At 42.8% G+C, this 26,848-nt stretch overlaps 1 protein-coding gene across 4 annotated transcripts in view; it reads left to right on the top strand.

Moving 5' to 3' along the window:
• Window positions 1-26,848, top strand: part of LRCH2 (leucine rich repeats and calponin homology domain containing 2) — a 60,480-nt gene that overhangs the window by 9,600 nt on the left and 24,032 nt on the right. For all 4 annotated transcript variants that reach the window (XM_028715031.2, XM_028715030.2, XM_028715033.2 and 1 more), the window contains exons 2-8: window positions 12,756-12,900; window positions 19,007-19,133; window positions 21,498-21,603; window positions 21,705-21,841; window positions 22,411-22,544; window positions 25,247-25,334; window positions 26,151-26,262. In XM_028715031.2, the coding sequence (XP_028570864.2) occupies window positions 12,756-12,900; window positions 19,007-19,133; window positions 21,498-21,603; window positions 21,705-21,841; window positions 22,411-22,544; window positions 25,247-25,334; window positions 26,151-26,262 (849 nt within the window). The remainder of the gene's footprint in view (window positions 1-12,755; window positions 12,901-19,006; window positions 19,134-21,497; window positions 21,604-21,704; window positions 21,842-22,410; window positions 22,545-25,246; window positions 25,335-26,150; window positions 26,263-26,848) is intronic.

Genomic DNA, 26,848 nt, shown 5'->3' with positions numbered 1-26,848 from the left:
ATTTTACTACAAAGGTTCTTGACATATTTTGAGTATAGCCTAGCAAACCAAAAGTATGTAAGATTCCCTTAAGTATTGTTTTTTTCAGAGAGGGGAGAAAGAAAACCAGTATAATTTTTATACTGTATGGTACAGTTTTATTAAATATACAAATGAAAGAACAAATGAAAGAGAAATCCCCACAACATATATTGCAATATGGTATATTGCAATACCCTTTAAAAAGGTAAAGGTACCCCTGCCCGTACGGGCCAGTCTTGACAGACTCTAGGGTTGTGCGCCCATCTCACTCTAGAGGCTGGGGGCCAGCGCTGTCCGGAGACACTTCCGGGTCACGTGGCCAGCGTGACATCGCTGCTCTGGCGAGCCAGAGCCGCACACGGAAACACCGTTTACCTTCCCGCTAGTAAGCGGTCCCTATTTATCTACTTGCACCCGGGAGTGCTTTCGAACTGCTAGGTTGGCAGGCGCTGGGACCGAGCAATGGGAGCGCACCCCGCCGCGGGGATTCGAACTGCCGACCTTTCGATCGGCAAGCCCTAGGCGCTGAGGCTTTTACCCACAGCGCCACCCGCGTCCCTTGCAATACCCTTTAGTTCAGTTCTATTATTTGTGTTTTCCAAGTTGATTGACTGAAGAATCCATAGAACTGGTTTACTGTAGTCACTTTATTATTATGTATTTTTAAATGATATATTTTGTATTTAAGTCCCCCCTATAATTTACTTTTTGTCAGTTAAGTCATGTTTTATTATTTATGTTTGGACAAATTTGTAAATATGTCAATAAAATATTATTTATGCTGGTTTTGGCACTGGTGCAAGGGAGATGCCTTCAGTAACAGCAACAATAGAACCTGGCATTATGGGCTTTTTCTTGAGATTAGTTGAATCACTGACATGGTGCTTACATACTAGTATCTCCCCACCCCCACCCCCCTTACATAGAAACATAAGCCCTATCCCTTAGCAACAAGAAAATATAATTTCCCTTCTTTGAAAATGAATTAATATCTTTCTCTGACATTGCAACTGAATATTTTGAAAATGACAGATGTCAACAAATGAACTATTACAGCTTCAGTCTGAGCATAAGCACATAGAATAGATCATTATTCAAGGTCCTTCTGTTCTGGTCCAGGGTAGATAAGCCAGCAAAGAAATAGACAGATTTTTCAAATGTGAGTTCTTCCAATTCTTTAGGAATGAACAGTGCTGGATGACAAGAAGCCTCAGATTTAGTTGTGTACTTCCCGCTACAAGAATGTCTGTGTTTGAAAGTGCCCTCTTGACCCAAACATAGTGTTCACCAAATGCCATGAGAATCTACTGCAGCACAGGCAGGAAAAAACAACCAGCCAGCCAGAGCAGGGATGAGGGTGGGAGGTGGATGAACCACCAAATCCAAAACCTTGTCGGGCTCTTGCCACCAAGGTGGAAGTTGTGGGGAGGGAATTTTTATTCTTCCCCTGTTTCTTTCTTTGTTTTAAATAGATTTTATTCCTGTTGGGGCTAATGAGGAGGAAAATCTGTATGTTGATCTCAGGGCCAACATACTTCCCCAACATTCTAGGACTATTTTGAGAGAATTAGAGGGATTTGGAACCCCAATCCTAAACGGCCCATTTTTGCCCTTTCCACCATTGGAGCTTTCTTGGGCAATTCCAAACCTGTTATTCCAAGGAGAAAGGCCTCTGGTTTCTTTATAAATGTATATTTCAACATTTTTTTTCAATTCATTATAAATCTTTTACCAGAAGTCTTTCACCTTGGGGCAGGTCCACCACATATGATAGAAGGTACCTTCTTTTTCTTTACATTTCCAACATAGATTATCACAGTTATGATAAATCTTTGCTAATTTAGCAGGGGTCAGATACCATCTATACATCATTTTCATTATGTTTTCCTTTAACATTGTACATGCAGTGAACTTGACCCCTTTCTTCCACAATCTTTCCCAATCCTCAAACATTATGTTATGTCCTACATCTCTTGCCCAATCTATCATCAATCTATCATCATGGATATGTTTTATTGAGGAAACGGGAAGACATGCACACATTTGGAAGTACTGCTTTGTGGTTGTATTAATGAATGCAGTCCTAAATTGGTGCTAGTGTTCCTGTGCACATGAGGCGACTTTGAGGGTTGTTCAAGCATACAGTTGGGAGGTTGCCCCTGTAATGAGGGATGCAAAATTTATATGCTTGAGCACTGGCCTTCAGACAGCACTGAGATGGTGGACCTCCAAGGCTTTGAAGTAGGGTAGATAAAAATCAATGATTTTTTATTTTTATTTTTTAAAAATCAGATTTTTTAAAATATATAAATCAGATTTTTTTGATTTAAATCAGATTTTTAAAATAAAATGCTTTCGGAGGAAAAATCTTTCTAAAGATAGTTTTTTATTTAAGCTACATCATAGTCCAAAGGCTGTTCATCAGGAGATAAGGATTTGTTTTAAGTTTGTCATGTGTACAAAAACTAAAAAAAACCACACGTTTAACCACATCAGTTAATGAACATGGATACGTATGCTATAATGTTATTGCTTTAGTTAAATAAATTGTTTAAATTGTTATTAAGGAAATTATTACTTTTTTCCTTCCAATAAAGTACAGCAGAAAAGTTGTCCAAATATAAAGAGTTAACTTATTAAACTTCACAATCATTTCATAATTATCTGTCTATGTACGGTATTTCTAATAGTATGACCAAATCAGTAATTTTTGATATAACTGTAAAAGCTACTCTGAAAATTTATTATTCCAAAAATGAAACCTTCCTCTGGTTGTAAATATTAAGATTATACCAGCAAGAATGTAAAAAAGAAAGAAAGATTTAAATCAAGTCTTACTGACTAGGGATTTAAATCAAGTCTTACTGACTAGGGATTTAAATCATGATTTAAATTGATTTGATTTACATCAAATCAAATCCATGCTGCTTTGAAGTAACTTGATTATTGCTACTGGGGATGCCTGAGAGCAGAAAGGATTGTGGCTTTGAAGAAACTTTTGCTGAGTCTGGATTTAAGGGGGAAGATCAGATTAAGAAGCACCATTGAGGGGTTTGGGACAAGTGAATAGATGATAGCATTTGGGTTGGTGTTTTCCTAAGCCAGCTGTATCTGTCTCATTAAACAAAACAGTTACCTACTTACACACATGTAATGCTTTCATGACACACATGGGCTGTGTAGCATGAGAATAGATGCCTGCATTCCTGAGGAACTCCTGAAGAGTGCTAGATTAACTGGATAACTACTTTGTAGAGTTCCACACCCCTACTACCCAGTTGCTCTTCTGACCTTCTTTGCAACATGCACATGCTGTAAGCAAACTATCATTATTTGTATGCTGGAGGTAGTTGCATAGTTCACCTGAAGAACAAAGACATGCATATTTGTAGATAGGTTAATAATAGCCAGTGTTCCTCATTACAGTAGCAGGTATTTGGAAATGTTTGGGATAATTTATGCAAAATTTGTATGGTGTCAGTGCGCTAACTCTACTATTTTATTAAAAGGTTTAACATTCAGGGCAGAAAGTAATTAGTGTGTGGCTTCCTGCAATGCAGATTGATTACTATGATCTCATCTTTTAGGCCTTTCATTGTGTCTAAATGACCTTTACACCATCTTAGTTATAATCCTGTGTCTGGCACAGTATGGGTTAGCTGATTCTGTATTGCAAACCCCACCCCTACCCCGCCACGTGCAGTGTTTTTATTACAAACATGGGATTTGTAACTGTGAGAGCATAAGAAGAAACCTGCTGGATTAGAGCATAGGCTGATTTAGCATTCTGTCCCCAACAGACTTCACAGATGCTTTTTGGAGCTTCCAAACAAGGGGTGAAAGAGACCAGACCTCCTCCATTGGCTTTTATGCAGCAGCTGGAATTTGGTGTCATGCTGTGCCTGGACATCCAAGATCCATTTTGCCATTGTGGCTTATTATAAGACCAATTCATTTGCCTAACCCCTCTTTAAAGTGATCTGAGCCGGTGGTGATCTCCACAATGTGTGTGACAGTGAAAATTCCATAAATTCTGCCCTCTGAAGTACTTTATTTTGTCTGTTCTGCATCTGTTGTATGGTCTGAAAATACTCCCTATCCAATTTTATTGAGTAACCAGGAACGTAGGATTATAAGAGATGTAGGGGCGGGTATTTATTTCGTTCATGCATACTTTATAAGCCCCCCAATTACGGTATGTTTCCCCAGCCACCTTAGTAAAGACCCCAATTGCTCCTAACCCTTTGATAATTTTGGTTTCTCTTTTCTTTAGAAATGCAGTGACCAAAGTGGTACACAGTACTCCAAAATGACCAATAGACTGATACAAAGGCGTACAGATGTGGGCAGTTCTGACTGCAACTTTGTAATAATCCCTAGTAAGGAATTTGCATTTGCACAATCCTCTCATATGGAATTTATTATTTTGATCCACTACACCCACAAGATCTTGCCTAATACAGTGGTACCTCAGGTTACAGACGTGTCAGGTTACAGACTCTGCTAACCCATAAATAGTACCTCGGGTTAAGAACTTTGCTTCAGGATGAGAACAGAAATCGGGCGGCGGCGGCTCAGCTGCAGTGGAAGAGGCTCCATTAGCTAAAGTGGTACCTCAGGTTAAGAACGGACCTCCAGAACGAATTAAGTTCGTAACCAGAGGTACCGCTGTAAGTCACTTGCCTGTTCAGATCCCATCAGCTTCCATATATGAAGTTTGGACCATTTCCCTCCGCACCTATCCAGTTATTTGACACCCATTTGCAGTTTTGTTGCCCATTCAGCTAATACAGTAGTACCTCTGGATATGAACAGGATCCGTTCCGAATCCCCGTTCGCATCCTGAAGCGAACGTAACTCACGTGTGCGCAGGTTGTGATTCGCCTCTTCCATGCACGACGTCATTTTGACCGTCTGCGCATGCGCGAGCGGCAAAACCCAGAAGTAACGCATTCTGTTACTTATGGGTCACTGCAGAGCACAGCCCCGAAAGCGCTCAACCAGAAGCATATTTAACCCGAAGTATGACTGTATTGACAAATTAAATTAAAGGTGCCTGAGAATTTCTGTTAGCTATATTTGACGTAGTTGTTTAGATGTCCACTTTGGAAGAAAACCTGAATTCATGGGTATCTGGTTATCACCTTCCACAGCGAAGAGGGGTGGGTGCACACATGCGCAAACACACAAAACTGCAGTTTTGCAGTTTCCCTATTCCACTTTAGGAACACACATACGCACACATGTCTTGTGGTCTGACAGATATTTAAAGAAATGTGCTGACCAGGCCCCAAGTTGATCCGCCAGTGGAATGGCTTTAGCTGTCAGTGCACCGTATTTTTCACTCCATAAGACGCACCTGACCATAAGACGCACCTAGTTTTTAGAGGGGGGATGCAAGAAAAAAAAATTCTTTAAAGGGAGCGCTGAACAGAGCCTGTATGCATCCCAGGCTCTGTTCAGTTTCTGTTAATTGATTCTCATGGGAAACTTGCAGATTCTGGTTTCACACAATTAACTCAAGGCAGTGTCAATTTACTCTTGGCAGAAAGCCAAGGTCTGCTTGACCTAGAAACTACTTACTCTGATTGGTTAACGACCAGCACTCAACTCTGTTATCTAGGGATTGCTAGCACAGTGTGATGTGAGGTGTGTTAGGAGTTGGAGTAGAAGTGCTGTGTATGGTTTTGAGAGAGAGAGAGAGAGAGAGAGAGAGAGAAAGGATTTATTTTGCTTTGATTTGTATGCAGAAACTCTGCTGGTTTTATTTTTTCCTTTTTAATAAATCCTGTAAATAGTTATTCTGAGTCTAGCTGACTAGTCATTACCGCCGCAACTAGCTTCCTCGCTGTGCAGGAAAACTCTGCTACGTTTGGGCTAAAGCCAATAGGGCTATGCCTGACACTTCAAAGTTCCATGCGGCTCTGCTCAGCAGAGCCGCGTGGAGCATGTGTGCGGCACTTGCAGGATTTTCCCTGAGAAGGAAGAAGGGCAACCCGTCAGCCCCTTCTCCCTCCTTGGGGAAAAGCCCCCAAGAGCTGCATACACACTCTGCATGCTCTTTAAAGGGAGCGTGGCTCTTGGGGGCTTTTCTGGGAGGTGGGGGAAGGGACTGAGGGACTAAGCCAGAAGCTAGAACAGCAAGAGGGAGCACTGCACAGCGATCCCTTTCGCTGCTCTGGCTTCTGGGATAGCCGCTCAGCCTGCACTCGCTCCATAAGACGCACACACATTTCCCCTTACTTTCGAGAGCCAGTGTGGTGTAGTGGTTAAGAGCGGTAGTCACGTAATCTGGGGAACCGGGTTCGCGTCTCCGCTCCTCCACATGCAGCTGCTGGGTGACCTTGGGCCAGTCACACTTCTTTGAAGTCTCAGCCCCACTCACCTCACAGAGTGTTTGTTGTGGGGGAGGAAGGGAAAGGAGATTGTTAGCCGCTTTGAGACTCCTGAAGGGGAGTGAAAGGCGGGATATCAAATCCAAACTCTTCTTCTTCTTCTTCTTCTTTAGGAGGGAAAAAGTGCGTCTTATAGAGCGAAAAATACTGTATATAGAATTTTTAGACTAAAGTTCTTAACGATACATTGTGAAGTGTTTTTACATACGTTGCTGTTGCTAATGTGTGAATGGTAGGAAACACACACACAAACACACAATGCATTTAGTAATTTTTGTCTTGCAGGTAGTTGACAATTTTATCACCATGGTTTACGATACACATGGTTTCAAATACACATGGTACGAATAAAGGTTGGGGAAGAACAGGGAGGATAGAAGAAAATAATTGAATGTGGCTACCCACTCCTGTGACCTCTAGCATTATAAAAGCATTTCCATCCGTAGTACATGGAGGAGTGTCTGCCACATGAACCTGCTAAAGTGGCAGATGAAAGAAAAGGGCCTTTCTGGTTATGGCTCCCTTTCCAGAGAAGGTATTTTTGGCATCAGCTATTCTCTGGGAAGTTTTAACCTCTCTATCCTGCTGCTATGATTTTATACTTTGCACTGCAGCTGATTTGTTTTCTTTACTATAACTAGCTTTATATTTAAGCACTGGCCTGGCAGTCATTAGTGACAAGGGATCAAAGACACCACCTTGTGCCATCTGTCCATGCATGGCAACTGAGCTCAGATGATGCAATGCCAGGGTACTGCTTGCCTCAGAGGTGTACTTAGTACGCACTAGAAATTTTGTATATTTTATTTTATTGTACAGCACTTGGTAACTGATATGAAGCAGTTTTTAAATATGCAAATAAAATAAATAATTGCATGCAGGTAACTGAGTGGGCTGACATAAAATAATTGTGTGCACGCTAGAGGGCGCTGGGGGGGTGGAAGGTAGAATGCTCCGTCAATCCTCTTCCCACCCAGCATGGAGGCCAAGTGGGCTGATAGAATAAAAACGAAATAGGCAGGTGGAACAGGATTTTCCATCCCTCCCCAGCCACCCTCCTGTAGGCAATGTGACATTCTTGGAAGCTAGTTGGGCTTATTTGCACGGCTAGTTATGACTATTTAAAATACAGTGTTGTTAAAAACAACAACACCATACCTAGCTATCCTGGAGAAAGTTACCCTATAAATCTTTGAGATTGTTAGTGAAAAGGTTTATCATATTTGATGGTAAAATACTAGACTTATTGCAAAAATATTTTTCTTTGAATTTACGCTCCAAGGTGTCTTCCTATATAGCCTCAGGCAAATGACTTTTCTGATTCTGTACAAAGCTGTGATTTTTCTGTGTGAAACAGGAGAGTACTTATCTGTTCTCACTTCCGTGTTTCTGGCAGAATAGAATGATGTCTGTAGTCTACAGACAAGGAAGGAAACACTGTGGCTTTAATAATTATTAATCAAGCTTTTGAGGTTGACATTGGAGAACACGAAGGGATGAAGTCAAAGAAGTATTTCTTATTTATTTCACATGTAAAAGTTAGTATGCAGCAATCCTTGATCCCATAGTTCTTGCTGATGCTTTCTCCCACCCTTTGAAAAGAACTATTAAACCAGAAGAGACACAGAGGTACTATCTACAAAGAATCATTTTAAAGATATGCACAGCTGAGTTTTCCATAGATAATGTGGGCATTTCATAGCCTAATTTTGTTCTCACGTGCATCTCTCATACATTTTATTCCAACAGTTTTTGCAGAATATCTTCTTCATGCTGAGTATTATGTATCTGTATACATCGGTGTACACCGTTCTTTACAGAATATCATGTTCAAATAAGATTTACCGGTAGGTGCTTGCCTTAGCCTCAAGCAACAGTTGTGGAGGAGGGAGGATAGGGAGAATTGGTCATGATGGTGGTAGAGCAGCACTTGTAACAAATATGAACACAACAAGTTGCCTTATACTGAACAAGACAAATAGTCCATCTCGTTTAGTTCACCGTTTGAAACTCCGATATATAAGCCAGACCCCAAATGGTTGCTTAAACCAGGGTCACAGTTGCCAAAACAGAATGTCTAGTTGTCATTTTTGGACCAGATGGCTCAATAGTTGTATTTTTCAATATAACCTTTGGGTTCCTAACATTTGTTCTCATTGTGCAGATAAAATATAATGGATGGAATTACAGGATGTGTTGCTAGTGTGTGAAAGCAGTCAAGATCCAAGGATCTCCAGGCATGCACTTCCAGATGGTGGAGACTTCAGGCTCCATCCTGGTGCCTAGGCATCTTCACTTGGTCAGAACTGGCTGATAGCCATGTGCAAAATGTGTCTGGCACCTGGCGAATTTTGAACACTGGTTTAGTGTTTTCTACATTGACTGGCAGCATCTTTCCACCTACCTGGAGATGTCAGGATTGAACCTCGGACCTTCTGTATGCAAAACAGATGCTCTACCACTGAGCTATGTCCCTTTCCCTAATGTGATTACAGTGGTGCCCTGCAAGACGAACGCCTCGCAAGACGGAAAACCCGCTAGACGAAAGGGTTTTCCGTTTTGGAGGCGCTTCGCAAAACGAATTTCCCTATGGGCTTCCTTCGCAAGACGAAAGCCCATAGGGAAATCTCTGGGACAGCGGGGAAGCGCAGCGCGTCTTCCCCACTGTCCTCGGACCTCCTCCGAAGCCGGGCGGCGGGGCGGGTACACCTCCTCCCGCCGCCCGGCTTCGGAAGGATGCTCCGAAGCCGGGCGGCGGGGCGGGTACACCTCCTCCCGCCGCCCGGCTTCGGAAGGATGCTCCGAAGCCGGGCGGCGGGGCGGGAACACCTCCTCCCGCCGCCCGGCTTCGGAAGGGTGCTCCGAAGCCGGGCGACGGGGCGGGGACACCTCCTCCTGCCGCCCGGCTTCGGAAGGCTGCTCCGAAGCCGGGCGGCGGGGCGGGGACACCTCCTCCCGCCGCCCGGCTTCGGAAGGATGCTCCGAAGCCGGGCGGCGGGGCGGGAACACCTCCTCCCGCCGCCCGGCTTCGGAAGGCTGCTCCGAAGCCTGGCGGGGGGGGGGGGAGAGTTTTTTTTAAAACCCCGGGACAGCGGGGGACTTCTCCGCTGTCCGGGGCGATTTTAAAATGCTGCCGGGCGGCAGCATTAAAAAAAACCCGGGACAGCGGGTTTAAAATCGCCCCGGGCGGCGTGTTTCTCCGCTGTCCCGGAGGGCTTTTGAAGGCAGGCGGGGGGAGCAAAGACTTTCGCCCCCCGCCCGCCTTCAGAGGAGGTCCTGAACCTCTTCTGAAGGCGGGCGGGGGGCGAAAGTCTTTGCTCCCCCCTGCCTGCCTTCCCAGGGGCTTTTAAATCGCCCCGGACAGCGGAGAAGTCCTCCGCTGTCCCGGGGCGATCTTAAAATGCTGGGGGTGGGAAGAAAAGCCCTTGTCCCCCCCCCCAGCCTTCAGAAGAGGTCGGGGGACAGACTGTCCCCGGACCTGGTCTGAAGTCGGTTTCCATAGGAACGCATTAATTGATTTTCAATGCATTCCTATGGGAAACCGTGCTTCGCAAGACGAAAAACTCGCAAGAAGAAAAAACTTGCGGAACGAATTAATTTCGTCTTGCGAGGCACCACTGTATAAATACAAGAACAAAAATTGTACTTAGTGGATCAGGTCAACTAGTTCAGCATCCTATTTTCACAGTGGCCATCCAGATGCTTGTATGAAACCCACAAGCAGGACTCGAGTATAAAAGCACTCCCCCTCCTGTGGTTTACAGCAGTTGATATTCAGAAGCATAACTGCTTCTGACCATAGAAACAGAGTACTGTAAGCCTGCAACATAGATGGGGCTTATGTTCCTGGGATTGCACCGAAACCCAAAATTGCATGTAGTCAAAACACATTGGGTTCAATGGCAAGTGGAGGACCTGTTCCCTGCTTGAAAGGCCTTTTCCACTTGGCCTGGTAGGGCAGGTCCCTGACTAACTGCAGCTACAAAAATCTGAAAGAAACTCTTGCAGATGTGGCACTGTCTGTGCTGGACCATTGTCTTGCCTTGGTAATGGACTGGATGAGAGTCAACACACTCAAGCTCAGTCTTATAAGACTGAGGCACTGTTAGCAGGTGTTCTGCTAGATTGGATGGATGGGAGGTTGCCTGCTCTGGATGGGGTCGATCGGGGGTACTTCTGGATCCTTTGCTGTCTCTTGGGGTTCTGATGTCCTTGGTGGCATGGATTCCCTTCATCAGCTTTGGCTGGTGGCCCAGCTGTGCCCCTATATGTACAGGGATAGCCCAACTTCTGTTGTCTATGCTTTGGTAACCTCTAGGTTATATTACTGCAAATAATGTAGGGCTGCCCCTAAAGACAGTTTGGAAACTTCAGCTGGCACAGAATTTGGCAGCCAGGTTGCCCGCTGGGGCAAGATGATTAGAGCCTATTGCACCAATCCTGGCTTGACTGCACTGGTTGCTACCGTATTTTTCGCTCTATAAGACGCACCAGACCACAAGATGCACCTAGTTTTTGGAGGAGGAAAACAAGAAAAAAAATATTCTGAATCTCAGAAGCCAGAACAGCAAGAGGGATCGCTGTGCAGTGAAAGCAGCAATCCCTCTTGCTGTTCTGGCTTCTGGGATAGCTGCGCAGCCTGCATTTGCTGCATAAGACGCACACACATTTCCTCTTACTTTTTAGGAGGGAAAAAGTGAGTCTTATGGAGCAAAAATACGGTAATTATGTTCTGGGCCCAGTTCAAACTGCTGATTTTTACCTAAAACCCTTAAGCAACTCAGGACTGCAATACCTCAAGGGCTAAACGTAAAGGTAAAGGGACCCCTGACAGTTAAGTCCAGTCGCGAACTACTCTGGGGTTGCGGCACTCATCCCGCTTTACAGGCCGAGGGAGCTGGCGTTTGTCCACTCCGCAGACAGTTTTTCTGGGTCATGTGGCTAGCATGACTAAGCCGCAACTTTGTCTCTGGCATGACTCTGGCGCAATGGAACACTGGCACCAGAGCAACGCACGGAAACGCCGTTTACCTTCCCGCCGGAGTGGTACCTAATAATCTACTTGCACTTTTGGGCATGCTTTCGAACTGCTAGGTTGGCAGGAGCTGGAACCTCAACGGTAGCTCACAACCTTTTGATTGGCAAGCCCAAGACTCAGTGGTTTAGACGACAGCGCCACTCGAGTCCCTACCTCAAGGACTGTCTTTCCCCAAATGAACTGACCAAAGCCCTGCAATCATCATCTGATACCCTTCTTCACGTGTCTCCTCCACAAGTGTTCCAGAGTGTGGCAACATGAGAACGGGTGTTTTCTGCAATGGCTTCCCATTGGAATGCTCTCTTCAAGAATGCTCTCTTCAATAAAGTCTGTCAGCTTTATTATGCATCTTTAGGTGCCAGACAAAATATTCCTTTTCTACCAGGCCTTTGGATGATTAATATTCTACACCCTTTTAAATAAGGGAGGGGGGTTATTGGTTTGCTTTGCTTTTACTATGCATTTTGTGTTTTTATTTTGTATTTTTTTTTATTTGCTGTGAACCGCCCTGAGATCTTCGGATGAATAAGGTCTCTCCCCCCCATGCCCACCTTTCTGCTCACTTTTTATTTATTATTTATTATTTTGCCAAGTGTTTAAAGCTGAATGTGCACAATTAAATGCACATAAGTTGTGGGCTTCACTATCCAAGTTGGTGGCTGTCACTGCCTCCTGCAGCAGTGAGTTCCATTGTATGTTCTTAGGATTCTCTTAAGTTTGGGAGAAAGATTAAGTGGCTAATCCAAATCCAAATGCTTCATGGAAGAAATTAGTTTTTCAGAGTTGGATGCCTTTTCTTAGGACAAATCAATTGCTGATGGAACAAGAGTTTGCTGGAGTTGCTTTGTTTGGTGGGTTACTGAGAGGGAACAGTGGCTCCTTTCCTCTCCAAGAGCATTGGACAGGCAAACTTCAGGCTTGCGGGATTTCCTTTGTTCTTTACTAGAGCACTGAAAGTGCAAAATAGTGACTTGGCGGGAGAATATTTTTAGAATTAAGGAGAAGTGTGCCATATTACATTTCACAAAAGCCTCTCTTACCTACTTAATTTTTCTAAATACTGGTGGAAGGGAGTTCCTTTCTATCCCCAGAATTTGAAATGAGCAGAAGATGATTCCAATCTATATAGACTGTGGATGCTTGATTTTTCATCTATCTGTGCTTTAATTTCCAAAATAAAATTGCCTAACAATTCTACTTTTGCCATCGTTTAAGAACAGCACATTTCTTGCACATCTCTCAAATGTAAACTAGAAGACTGAGCCGTGGAAATGTCTTTTCTCCTCCTCTCTTTTTTTTAGATCTCTCCAAGAACAGATTTACTGAAATTCCTCCTGATGTGTTGCAGTTTTCACCACTTGAGACATTGAACCTCTATCACAACTGCATCAAATCAATCCCTGAAGCAATTAAAAATCTGCAAATGTTAACATATCTCAATATCAGGTAGGTAATATTTTCCTGCTTCCTAAATGTAGTTGCTTGTCATCCAAGGTAGCCTGTTTAGCTCATGACTGTATCAGCGTCCTCCTGTGGGTGACAGTTGACTGAAGAACCACTTTCCAGTCAATAAGTCAAAAGGTAGAGCATAAGGAAGTCTAACTTTGTTCCTGGTATTCCTTTTTTCAGATTGTGATGTTTGAGAGGCAAAGGTAAAAGTTTTAAATTTCAGTTTGAGCTTCTAGGAATGCTAAAAGAGGTTTGCTCATTCTGCATGCCTGTGAAAAACTTGCTGGACCAACTACAACACAGGAGAGATTGATGATGGGTTGTATCCAATGTTAGTCATACTTGGAGTAGCCACATGCCTCACTTAGGTCTATTAATTTCAGCAGGTCTACTCTGAGTAAAACTTAGTTGGATACAGGACAATGTTTTTTGAAATAACATTAGTGTTCTCTTTGTGTGTGTTCTGTTTGATTATTTTTGAGTTGGAGTATTGAGTGTTAGACACAAGTGTAGCGTGAAGAATGTACAACTTTCTCTCTTGCTGCATCCATGTCCATATACATGGCAAAATAGATACATACATGGTGGGTAATGCCCCCCCCCCCCATTGCAAAGACTAGCCCTTTAAGAAAAATGTATTTGAAGTAGCCTTTTGGCATTGTGAGTCTGACAGCTACTCCAGCTTTTAAAAAATAACATATTGTCATAACTTGCTTTTGTAAACTCTTTAATAAAACTGACTGTTGTCTGTAGTTAGCTTGTCAGCTGTGCTTTTAGTTTTTAACTTTGAGAGACAGAGGCTTTCCTGCTAATTTTGCATGTTAGCCTTGTGACTTATTTGAATTAGTCAGATTTAGAGAGCTCAGATGTTGCAGTAGGAGAACTGTCCTCTTGTTACCTGGTACCTTGTTCTACAACAGTTAGGTCCTAGCTTTAAAAATACAGTCATACCTCGGGTTGAAATTGCTTCAGGTTGAGCACTTTCGGGTTGCACGACCTGGAAGTAATGGAACACGTTATTTCCAGGTTTCGCTGCATGCGCAGACAGTCAAAATGATGTCACATGCATGCACGGAAGTGGCGAATCGCGACCTGCGCACACAGGTTGCGTTCACTTCTGGGTGCAAATGGGGCTTCGGAATGGATCCCATTCGTATCCAGAGGTACCACTGTAGAAGTGGCTGCAGAGGAGACCTACAAAAATGCTTAATTGGCATAAGAAGAGGAAAAGCTAAGAGGCCCCTGGGCATGAGAGGAGATTATAGGAAGCCACAACAGACCTCAGATTCATAAAAAAGAGATTGTGGAGGAGAGAGCAAAACGTTAAAGGGGACTAAATGACAAAAAGCTTTATATTTTGAGATTGCTAATAGGAATGGCTTTCTAACTGCTCAGATCCGGCCAGAAATGGACCATATTACTTAGGCAGCATATGTAATCTCCAGTTTTGAATGCATTTGACAAGGCAGAAAAGAACTTGTCAATTTGCAGTGGATATTGTCCTTTTAATTCTGACATTTCAGATATAGTTTACAGCAGTGGTGTCCAAACTTTTTTCAAAGAGGGCCAGATTTGATGAAGTGGAGGGCCGTGAGGGCCGACCAAAGTTGTTAACCTTTTTCTAGGATTGAAGTTGTTGAGTATTGTTAAAAGTGGCAACTAAGATTTCCTTTCTCATGTACCTGTGATCTGGTCTTGGATGCAGTGGGGCTCTTAAATGGTCCTTTATAGCTATACTTACTAAGGTCAAGCCTTGGCTCCTGAACGCCTCTGTTTTGGAACGTTTTGGCTCCCGAACGCCAAAAACCCAGAAGTAAATGCTCCCGTTTTCAAATGTTTTTCGGAAGCCAAAAGTCTGAAGCAGCTTCTGCTTGAGTGCAGGAAGCTCTTGCAACTACCGTATTTTTCGCACCATAGGGCGCACCGGACCATAGGGCGCACCCAGTTTTTAGGGGGGGAAATCAAGAAAAAAATCTCTCCCCCCCCCAGCCCCAAAGAGCAGCGTACAGGGTGCGCACAACCTCTCCCTGCCGGAGGGGTTGCGAGCAGCTATGGAGCAAGCCAAGTTTTGGCTTCCCCTTTAGCCCCATGCAGCCTCTCCTTGCCGGGAGACGCTGCACAGGGCTAAAGAAGCCATAGCCCCATGCAGCCTCTCCTTGCGGAGGGGTTGCGCGCAGCTATGGAAGAAGGCAAGGCAGCAAGCGGGATGGATCCCGCTCGCTGTTTTGCCTTCCCCTTTAGCCCCGCGCAGCCTCTCCTTGCGGAGGGGTTGCGCGCGGCTATGGAAGAAGGCAAGGCAGCGAGCGGGATGGATCCCGCTCGCTGCCTTGCCTTCTCCTTTAGCCCCGCGCAGCCTCTCCTTGCGAAGAGGTTGCGCGCGGCTATGGAAGAAGGCAAGGCAGCGAGCGGGATGGATCCCGCTCGCTTTTTTGCCTTCTCCTTTAGCCCCGCGCAGCCTCTCCTTGCGGAGGGGTTGCGCGCGGCTATGGAAGAAGGCAAGGCAGCGAGCGGGATGGATCCCGCTCGCTGTTTTGCCTTCTCCTTTAGCCCCGCGCAGCCTCTCCTTGCGAAGAGGTTGCGCGCGGCTATGGAAGAAGGCAAGGCAGCGAGCGGGATGGATCCCGCTCGCTTTTTTGCCTTCTCCTTTAGCCCCGCGCAGCCTCTCCTTGCGGAGGGGTTGCGCGCGGCTATGGAAGAAGGCAAGGCAGCGAGCGGGATGGATCCCGCTCGCTGTTTTGCCTTCCCCTTTAGCCCCGCGCAGCCTCTCCTTGCCGGGAGATGCTGCGCAGGGCTTTCCTGGCTTTTCTGGGAGGTGGGGGAATTCCCCCACCTCCCGCAAAACCGGCAGAAGCCGCGCGCACTTTAAAAGGGCTGCACGGCTTCTTCTGGCTTTCCTGGGAGGTGGGGGGATTCCCTCACCTCTCGCAAAAGCCTGCAGAAGCCGTGAGCTCTTTAAAGGGGCTGCGCGGCTTCTCCTGGCTTTTCTGGGAGGTGGGGGAATTCCCCCACCTCCCGCAAAACCGGCAGAAGCCGCGTGCACTTTAAAAGGGCTGCACGGCTTCTCCTGGCTTTCCTGGGAGGTGGGAGAAGGGACTGATGCGGCCAGTCAGTCCCTTCTCCCTCCTGTGGAAAAGCCCGCAAGAGCGCACGGAGCTTGTGTGCGGCTCTTGGGGGCTTTTCCCGCCTGCCTCCCCCCCTGCATTCGCTCCATAGGACGCACACACATTTTCCCTTGCTTTTTAGGAGGGAAAAAGTGCGTCCTATGGTGCGAAAAATACGGTAAGCCGTGCCTCGGTTGTCAAACATTTCAGAAGCCGAACAGGCTTCCGGAACAGATTACATTCAACAACCAAGGTTTGACCTGTATTCTTATTTTAAAATATATATTCTACAGTTGGAGGAACTTCCTTAAGAAAGCCTGTTACAATTATTCATATCACTCTGTATTCCTCCCTTTCAAAATCCCAAACCCCAGTTCCCTTTAAGGAAATAAAGCAAATGACTGAAGCATTCTGCCTTACTGTTGAGCTTTCAATATTTTGACCAACTCAGTGGGTCCCCTCTGGCTTTATAGAAAGTGAATTTTAATATCATGTAATGAACTGAAAAGAAAGTAGGAAAGTAGCAAGTTCTGTTCCAAACAAAGTTGCTAGCTTAGGTGTTTGAAGTCATCACATGAGAGGGATCTCCCTTTTACTTCCCCACCCCCAAATGAGGATAGATGCGAGAAATGCAACTACCAACTGCAACTTGATTTTGCAAAGGGTTTTTTCCTCCATTAATATATATGTGTGATGGAAACAGCAGTTCACACCATAAATAAGAAGAATGAAAAAGGTTAGAGAGACAATTAATAATTAAAAGATATATTGGAATTTAGTGGATTCATGGAGACTGCACCATCCTAAGGAAAAATCCTATACATATTTTGCAATACCCAGCACAGAATTGATTTGATATTTTTTTTTAAACATCAGCATCACTTCATTCCTTTACTAGCCGATGTGACATTGATATTCCCATTATAGCTGATCACTCAGCAGTAATATTGGAATATAATCTATTCAATACCCAGGAAGGTATGAGGAGATGGTATCTTAATATATCATTACTAAATGATAAAAACTTCATTCAATATATAATGTAAGAAACGCAAATATATTTTAAAAATAACTCCAAATCATTAACGTCAAGACTGATGGAATGGGAAGGTTACAAAGCTTATATCTGAGGGAAGATAATATCTTTCTCTGCCAACAAGGTCAAGATGCAAAGATTAAAAGAAAATAACCTAAAAATTCTTTAAAAACATTATGGGGCGATATGGCAAATAACCCATCTAGGGTTAAATATGAAAGAATACAACAACAAACACTAGAACTGAATAGTATACAGTGGTACCTCAGGTTAAGTATTTAATTCGTCCCAGAGGTCCGTACTTAATCTGAAACTGTTCTTAACCTGAAGCACCACTTTAGCTAATAGGGCCTCCTGCTGCCGCCGCGCCACTGGAGGACGATTTCCGTTCTCATCCTGAAGCAAAGTTCTTAACCCGAGGTAATATTTCTGGGTTAGCGGAGTCTGTAACCTGAAGCATATGTAACCTGAAGCGTATGTAACCCAAGGTACCACTGTACTAGCTCAAAAAATTGAGTTCAGCTTATTATGTCTAAGACAAACATATTGGGAACAGGGAGAAAGACAGACAAAAATTCTAGCTGTCTGTCTAAAACAGAAGAAAATGAACCAAATAATACCTTTAATAAGAAAGGAAAACAACATTGCAGCGACCTCATCAACAGATATAATTTGGGGGGGGGGATGAACATAAATAAAAATAATAAGGATGACCCTTATCAGCATGAGAAATTAACAATATGGGCCAACCCAAAATTAAAAATTGGAAATCAAGTAATAATTTGGCAAAACTGGATGATAAAAGGTATTTTGACACTGAATCAATTAATTGATGAGAACTACAAATTTGTGGAATATAAGGCTTTGCAAGTAAAGTATGGACTAACTAGTGAAACACATTGGCAATATATCCAATTGAAACATATGTTGGAAAAGCAGTTTGGCCCTGATGCTATAGCTGCATTGGAAACATGCATGCCGTTACAGGATTTAATCTCTGCAACAAAAACAAAAAAATCCTACACTTGCACTATATAAAACTTTACTTAACAGGAAGAAATACGTTTTAGAATATGGAAGTCAAAAATGGTGTAAAGAGCTCAGAGTACAGATAACAAATGATATATGGGAGACAAGTATAAAATCAATAGAAAAAGCCTCTATGGATTTAAGACTTAGACTTATTCAACAGAAAATAGTATTTAGAGTCCACTGACTCCAACAAGATTATATCAGAAGAAATAACAAGTGCAGATAATTGCTGGGGATGTGGGAGTAAAAATGCATACTTAATACATATGTTGATTAACTGCCCGATGATCAGACCATTCTGGAGTGAGGTGAGGATATTTATAGCAAAAGTAATAAAAAGAAATTGTTATTTAGGAGAACCGAATTTAATTCTAAATTATATTCCGGAAACTTGGAAGATCTCAAGGGGCCAAAAAAAGTGGTTGTATTGCATTATATTAGAAGCAAAAAAACTTGTTTTGATGAATTGGAAGAGTCGCAATAAGATTCCACTGAGCATACGGATTGATAATATGGACAGATTAGCTACATACAAAAGAATTGCTTGTTGATGCAAAATAAGAATGGATAAATATGAAGAGATTTGGAACAAATATCTAAGTGACAAGGCGGATAACAGTGGGAAATAGAGGGGGGAGAGAGTGGTGATAAACAAGGAGTAGGCACAGGGATATTGCTGTATCTAAATTTGTGTTGTCAATTTGTGTTATTATTGTTATTAATTGTTTTTCTTGTATGTGTCTTTTTAGTTTTGTGTTTGTACTGATTGGAAAAAGAGAATAAAAAAAACACACCACTTTACTATCAATGAGATTCTCACTAAAGTAACAATTTTGAGCAAATATTCATGCTGGTTTTAAGTGGCTTGTAGATCTCTGTATCTGAATGGTGATAGCTGCCAGACATAACCATATATTTTCTCTAATCTCTTTAGTCGAAATCTTTTATCAACATTGCCAAAATACTTGTTTGATCTGCCGCTTAAAGTTTTGGTTGTCAGCAATAATAAACTTGTGTCCATTCCCGAAGAAATTGGAAAATTGAGAGATATAATGGAATTGGTGAGTGTCATGGTATAGTTTCTCTCTTTGTTGAATCTTTATAGTTAATTCTTTGTTTGGGCCAATCCTCAATTAGTAGTAAGCCCTACCACAGTGAGTGGCAAATTTAAATTAATCCATTCGTACTTGAATATCCCAGAGCAATCCTTTTGTTTGAATAGAAGTGCAATGAGTTTTCCTTCAACTTTATTTTAAACAAATGGTGCTATATGTAGCTTGAAACAAAAATATGAATTATATCTTTTGTGACTGAAATGCTATCTGGATCCTGCAATTTACTATATTGGCCCGAATATAAGCCACACCCGAATATAAAATGCACCTTTAAAATTCAAGGGGGAAAAAAGAAGACAATACCACTCCCTTAAAATTCCACAGGCACTCACACCTGTTCCGTTTTACTGCATGTCTGTTTCAGCAGCGATATCGTAAAAGCCAATTTTTGTAAGGTCACAAATTTAAGCTGCAGTTTAACCTTTCGTGGTCAGAATTTGGAAAAAAAAGTGAGGCTTATTTTCAGGCCAATATGGTACTTCTAGGATGGAATAAATAGTGAAAATCTAACGGATTAATTTTTATGCAACTGCTCAAGTCCTCCTTTTAAAGATGCATTAGTAGATTTCATTCTATAAAAAGACTTACCTTATTTAAGGAATAGAACTTTTTCATTTGATATCCCACTCATTTGATATTTCTCAAAAGATGGAAATCATCTGAACTCTGAAGCTCTTGCTACTTGTCAATAATCTACAATCTCCTTGTCATCAAGATTCAAAAGGAATATTGTAAATAAAGATTTCCCCCAGCCCCATATATATGACTGTTCCTAGTCATCTTATCTTCACTCTTTCCCACAGTGTCAGTGTAATGCCATGTAAGCAGAATTACATGGTATAGTTCTACCAGTTTTTATAATTTTAGCAATTTATCTGTGTTTATAATTGTAAATTATATTCCTCTAACACCCCCCCCCAGTAGGGGACACATGTGGCACTGTGGTTTAAACCATTGAGCCTAGGGCTTGTGGATTGGAAGGTTGGTGGTTCAAATCCCCACGATGGGTTGAGCTCCTATTGCTCCCGTTGAGGTCCCAGCTCCTGCCAACCTAGCAGTTTGAAAGCATGCCCAAAAGTGCAAGTAGATTAATAGGTACCGCTCCGGCGGGAAGGTAAACGGTGTTACCGTGCGTTGCTCTGGTGCCAGTGTTCCGTTGCGCCAGAGTCATGCCAGAGACAAAGTTGCGGCTTAGTCATGCTAGCCACATGACCCAGAAAAACTGTCTGCGGAGTGGACAAACGCCGGCTCCCTCGGCCTGTAAAGCGGGATGAGTGCCGCAACCCCAGAGTAGTTCGCGACTGGACTTAACTGTCAGGGGTCCCTTTACCTTTACGTTTAGCCCTTGAGGTATTGCAGTCCTGAGTTGCTTAAGGGTTTTAGGTAAAAATCAGCACTTTGAACTGGGCCCAGAACATAATTAGCAACCAGTGCAGTCAAGCCAGGATTGGTGCAATAGGCTCTAATCATCTTGCCCCAGCGGGCAACCTGGCTGCCAAATTCTGTGCCAGCTGAAGTTTCCAAACTGTCTTTAGGGGCAGCCCTACATTATTTGCAGTAATATAACCTAGAGGTTACCAAAGCATAGACAACAGAAGTTGGGCTATCCCTGTACATATAGGGGCACAGCTGGGCCACCAGCCAAAGCTGATGAAGGGAATCCATGCCACCAAGGACATCAGAACCCCAAGAGACAGCAAAGGATCCAGAAGTACCCCCGATCGACCCCATCCAGAGCAGGCAACCTCCCATCCATCCAATCTAGCAGAACACCTGCTAACAGTGCCTCAGTCTTATAAGATTGAGCTTGAGTGTGTTGACTCTCATCCAGTCCATTACCAAGGCAAGACAATGGTCCAGCACAGACAGTGCCACATCTGCAAGAGTTTCTTTCAGATTTTTGTAGCTGCAGTTAGTCAGGGACAAACGTTGGCTCCCTCGGCCAGTAAAGCGAGCTGAGCACTGCAAACCCAGAGTCGTTCGTGACTGGACTTAATTGTCAGGGGTGCTTTACCTTTTTTTAAACCTATTCTGGTACTTTATGCTGAAGGGTGGCTAAAAATTTAAATTTAAAAAAATCTATTTGAGTATTTAAGATTAAAAAATATGCCTTGCATAAAAGCAAAATTCCTCTGTTCTTAGGATATCTCCTTTTTTCATTTCTATTGCAAAATTCAAGAATGCTGTAACCAAAATGGAAGCACATGCATTCCTTAAAACCTACTCATTTGCTTTAGCCAGCTTCTTCAATGTATGCTTTTGAAATTTCAGTCACTATTTGACATTCTGACTCATTGTTTCTTAATGTAGGATATTAGCTGTAATGAGATCCAAGTCCTTCCCCAGCAAATTGGAAAGCTGCAGTCATTACGAGAATTAAATTTAAGAAGAAATAATATTCATATACTACCTGATGGTAAGCTTCTATTCCCTTCCAGCCTCTTTGTTAATTCATTTAAACAAAATCAATATTTTTGCTGTATGAGCTTCTGATTTTTTCCCCTTTCCCACCAATAGAATTAGGAGACCTTCCCTTGGTCAAGCTGGACTTCTCATGTAATAAAATCACAGAAATACCTGTGTGTTTCAGGAAGCTACATCGCTTGCAAGTCATAATTTTGGACAATAATCCAATGCAGATACCACCAGCACAGGTTCAATTAAAACATTCTTTTCTCATTTTTAAAGTAGAAACAATTCTTTATGTGAGATACTTATTCATCTAGCTGCCCATGGAGTAAGGTGCTTCTTGACCAAAATCCATTTGTGGAAGCACTTTTTCTTCTTGATCACTTTTCAATGTTGGTTTTAATATGCCTGGGGGAAAGTGGCCAGAAGTGGGGCATGCCTTTGTAATAATCAACTGGTCATATTCTGAGATGAGTTTCACTCTTCTCAAATAAGATGCAGGGGAAATAATATTAAAAACCAGTCCACTGTTGTTGCACTTTAATGTTTTCACCATGCTCTTTACCAACAAAATCTTACTAAGTTGGGGAAAGGTGAGCAGCAATACCTGCCACTGAACTTGATGGATGTGTTTGGTCCTGTTTAATCTGCCCAGTTATCTGTACTACAGGGGTACAGATGGGAATGTGCTGTGCTGTGTTATGCATACTGTATGGGGGGGAGGATTGGAGGTAATCAATAAAAACGGTGCTAAGGTTTCTGTAAATGCTCCCATCTGACTAAATGAATGCATTCTCCATCTGCTTCTTAACAGATATGTTTAAAGGGCAAAGTACACATATTTAAATTCCTCAGCATTCAGGCATGCCTCAGAATAGATAAAAAGCCGGATTCCTTGGATCTTCCATCCTTGGGTAAAAGAATACCTTCCCAGCCGCTCACGGACAGGTAAACTTGCATTCCCCTTTTCAGAATGTGTAAAATGAGCATTTATCAAACTTGAAGGAGAAATGCTCTGAGTTTGCTTTATTGCAATAATTTCAGTACTTCTGAAGTAAAAGTTGTTGTAGCCTTTAGGATGCTATCTTTCCCATTACTATTTTTGTGCAGATTCTTTCCCATCTCAGTAGGGTGTGTTCTCACAGTGAGTTTGTTCTCTGAGTAATCTAAGCATTATAGCAATTAACTGTTGAATTAAATTGTTTCCACTTGTGCAGAATCTTCCATAAAGAATGCCATATATTTAAAGGTATTTTCAGCTCATCCCTCATGATTAAAAACAAAAGTTCCAATATTCTCCTCAAAGCTGTACCAAAGGAGGGGCAGGGAGCAAGGAATTACTCATGAAAAGTGTTGCATTTCCTGTGGCTACACAGGTCTATATGTAATGTGAAAGTTGCTTTCTTCTACTTGTACTAGAAATTGATCAGTTTTACTGAAAGGGAAGTCTGCCACCTACTGTCAAACAATTACATTATTTTCCTGGAGTGGAAAATCCTTCTCAGTTAATGTCAGAAGTACAACATAGTTTTTCAAGTCTAAACTCACATAACTTTCAGAACATATTTCCATAAGTTCACTTATCTTTGGCTATAAATTAATAATGTTTATTATTTTGCTTCTGTTCATTTTTTTCTCCTGTATTTGCGGGTTCCGAATGATCCGGTCCTGTTTCCGGAGCACTACCGACACATTACAGGATATTTGACACATTACAGGATATTTTCTTTTTGTTATTTTATGAACTTTATTAAGAACACTGCTTGTGTTCAGTGTCCTTTTTTTCCTACCAGTGAGTCAGTGCATTGATTAGATATTGGCACAAATGTGAAACATTTCTCCTACAAACTATCATAGATTCCGGCGTATTAGGCAACTGGGCATATAAGACGACCCCCCAAATTGGTAGCTGCCAATTTTTTGGGGGGGGGGGTTCGTCTTATATGCCCAGTTGCCTAATATGCCGGTTGACTTATATGCCCAGTCTTATACACGGCAGCTTCACTGGGCAGCGGCAGTGGTTGGCGGGCTCCGCACTAGGAGGAAGCTGCCTGGTGAAGCTGCCCAGTGAAGCTAAGCTGGTTTCGCTGGGCGGCTTCCTCCCAGTGCAGAGCGGAGCCCGCCTCCCACTGCTACTGCCAAGCTAAGCTGCCGCAGCTGCCGCCGCCACACCAGTAGGTGGTGGGCTCCACGCTGGGAGAAGCCGCCCAGCAAAGCTGGCTTAGCATCACTGGGCAGCTTTGCCGTGCAGCTTCATCCCAGTGCGGAGTCCACTGCTGCTGCCCAGTGAACCCATACCTGGCGCATAAGATGACCCCTGACTTTTTAGAGGTTAAAAAGTTGTCTTGTACGGAATCTATGGTAATAAGCACATTTGCATAATTACCATTGGCACCTAAAATTGCCTCTAGACAACTAGAACTTTCTCCAGACTTGCATCTGGTTTACTGGGGCAGCATTAGCATTATTAAATAGAGGTCCTAGTGAGCATTTCATGTGTTAGCCCAGCCTTTCATAACCTGATGCCCTCCAGATATTTTGGACGACAACTCCCATCAGGCCGAGTCAGCATGGGAGTATCAAAACATCAGGGGCACACTGAGTTGGCAGAAGCTGTTCTTGCCAGCAGGGAAAAAGCCTGTAGGCCTGTCTTTCAAAGGCAGTTCACACCTCACAAGCAGAGACCTGATCCTTTCTTGCCAGTTGTGAATGTTCTGAAAATATTCAGTAACTAACAAATGTATACATAACCATTCTCCATAGACAGGATGAGCTGTTAAAGGATGAGCAGTTTTCCTCTGTTGTGTTGCATTCCATTCAACATATATTCTGGTTTCTTTTTCTTTTGTTTTTGTATGTTGACTTTGTAAAATTAAGCTTGGAATTGTTACAGGAGCCATTTGCCCCAGTCTTTTCTCTAACTGTGCATATGTGTACTAGTTCAGATCGCAGTACAAAAAAATAACCTTTATGTGATTGCAGAAACACATTAGGGTACCTTTTCCTGCTAAGCTCAATCCCTTGTCCATCTTTCTATAATAAATAAAAATTTCAATAATCCTAGGAAGATGACTTCTGCACATGTTTACTAACCTCTCTTCCTAACATGAACTATTTATATAGTACCGTTTATGTATATGGAGGTTTATGAAGAAGAGATATATAAGATTCTTTTTCCAAAGGGATTCTAATATGAAATAAACACAAGGAAACAGCAGAGAAAGGGGTGGGAATGTAGGGAATAAGTGATGCATGTATTTGGTTACAGTAAAATAAGGAGTAGGTGGGGCAAGGAGTATTTTCTGGGGTCAGTGTTGTGATTTGGTATGGAAAACTCTGGGATAAAAGCACAGGACTTGTAACCACAAATAACAGGGAGAAGTGGCCATCCAGCCTGCCTGACACAGCTCTAGTGTTGACATTTTGCAGGATTATCAGACAATATAGTCAGTCCCTTTTGACTTTTTGTGATCTGTGATTGTCCAATTGCATCTCAGTGGGACACACCTTGTTAATACCAAGAACCTCTGTAAATAATCCACCTTCAAAAGAGCATCTTGCTCTACAAGAAGTGGCTGTTCATCACTCAGAGAACCAGAACCTGCGTCTTAGTATTTGTCACAATTAAGGTACTTGTTCTTTTATTACAGTATGGAAGATTTTTATCCAAATAAAAACCACGGCCCAGACTCTGGCATTGGCAGCGATAATGGGGATAAAAGGTTATCCACAACAGAAGTAAGCCTGTCCTTTCTAAACTACTCAAAGGAAAGAGGTAGCAGGGGCAGTGGGTTTCTCTAACATCTCTTCTGACTGCTTTCCATTGTCTCCGAATTCTTAGTTTGGCTAAATCTCCATCCATTTGATTTCAATAAACTCCAGTTTAAAAATGACTGTAAAGTACAATAAGATAGCTTGCCTGCTTTGTTATATACTTTATCCTTAACAGAAGTGTTTTGAAGCATTACCCATGCCAGCACTGCACCCCATAGTCACCTTTGACTGGACTTAACTGTCCAGGCGACGTTTACCTTACCATCCAGTAAACAATCCCTCAACATTAAATCCGTATCTTACCAGCTTCATGGTGGTAAAATGAAATAACCCTGAAGGATTCTCCCCCCCCCCCTCTCTCTTTTTTTTTTTTTGTCTTGAGCAAACAGAACTTGAACTTGTGTACTTTTGACATTCATTGAGCTGGGATAGCTCTGTTGGTAGAGCACGAGATTCTTAATCTCAGGGTCATGGTCAAAAGATGCTTTGCAGGGGTTTGGACTACATGACCCTCATGGTCCTTTCCAATTCTACAATTTTATGATTCTAGGTCATTTTAAGTAGCTCGTTTAAAACTTGACATCTGTTGGATACCTCATTAAATGGAAAATATGTCTTCTCCTGTCTCAGTGAGTAGGAATGCTCTACGTACAGGCCTGCCCTCCAGCAGTGTGCCACAGTGGCCTCTGCTGCTGCTGGTGGGAAGCTGATTTTCTGATTCAAAGTTTATCAGAACAACAAGTGGAATATGCAGGTTATGCTCTTAACTGCTCTTTTCAGCCATCCGATGATGACACAATCAGCCTTCACTCTCAGGTATCGGAATCGACAAGGGAGCAGACACTCAGAAACGACAATCAGTTACTAGGAAATAAACCTGAACTGCATAAAGGTAAGTTCCAATTTCTGGTTCTCAGGAATGTCTTCTTTGTACTCACAGTTCTTCTGCTTTGGTTGTAACACTGCATTACTGATTACAGGCCTCAAAGAACATTGGGCACATGTACTTCCCCTTCTCTTTCTCTACCTCAGCCGTGAGGAGACAATTGATAGCATACCGATTTACACTAACTGGAAAGCCTTGTCAGTTTAAATTATGGTGGTTTGAAAGAAGCCTGGATAATCAGCTATGGTTTAACCATGGCTTGTTTCAATAAATTGTTGTTTAAGCTGAGGGTGGGGAACTTATCCTCCATCTGATAGCCACTTTTCCTTATGAGTAATCTTCAGGTGGCAGTGGTGGCACTTGCCAGTGGTGGGAATGGCAAGAGGCAAAATGGGTCAAGCAATAGATATGCACTGTAGGGTACTCTCTAGCCACATTTAAAAGCTAGAGGTTTCTGCATGCCTCCATCTTCCATCCAGGCAAGCAAGGGGCATTCTCATAGTTCAAGGACCCATTGAAGCCAGAAAGAAAGCATTTGAGGATGTTGTAGAGCAGTGTTGAAGGCCAGATAAAGAGCCCTGGGAGGGCCACA

The sequence above is a fragment of the Podarcis muralis genome, chromosome Z (assembly GCF_964188315.1).
Source record: "Podarcis muralis chromosome Z, rPodMur119.hap1.1, whole genome shotgun sequence".
Classification (NCBI taxonomy): domain Eukaryota; kingdom Metazoa; phylum Chordata; class Lepidosauria; order Squamata; family Lacertidae; genus Podarcis; species Podarcis muralis.
This window is presented reverse-complemented; position numbering and strand designations above follow the sequence as displayed.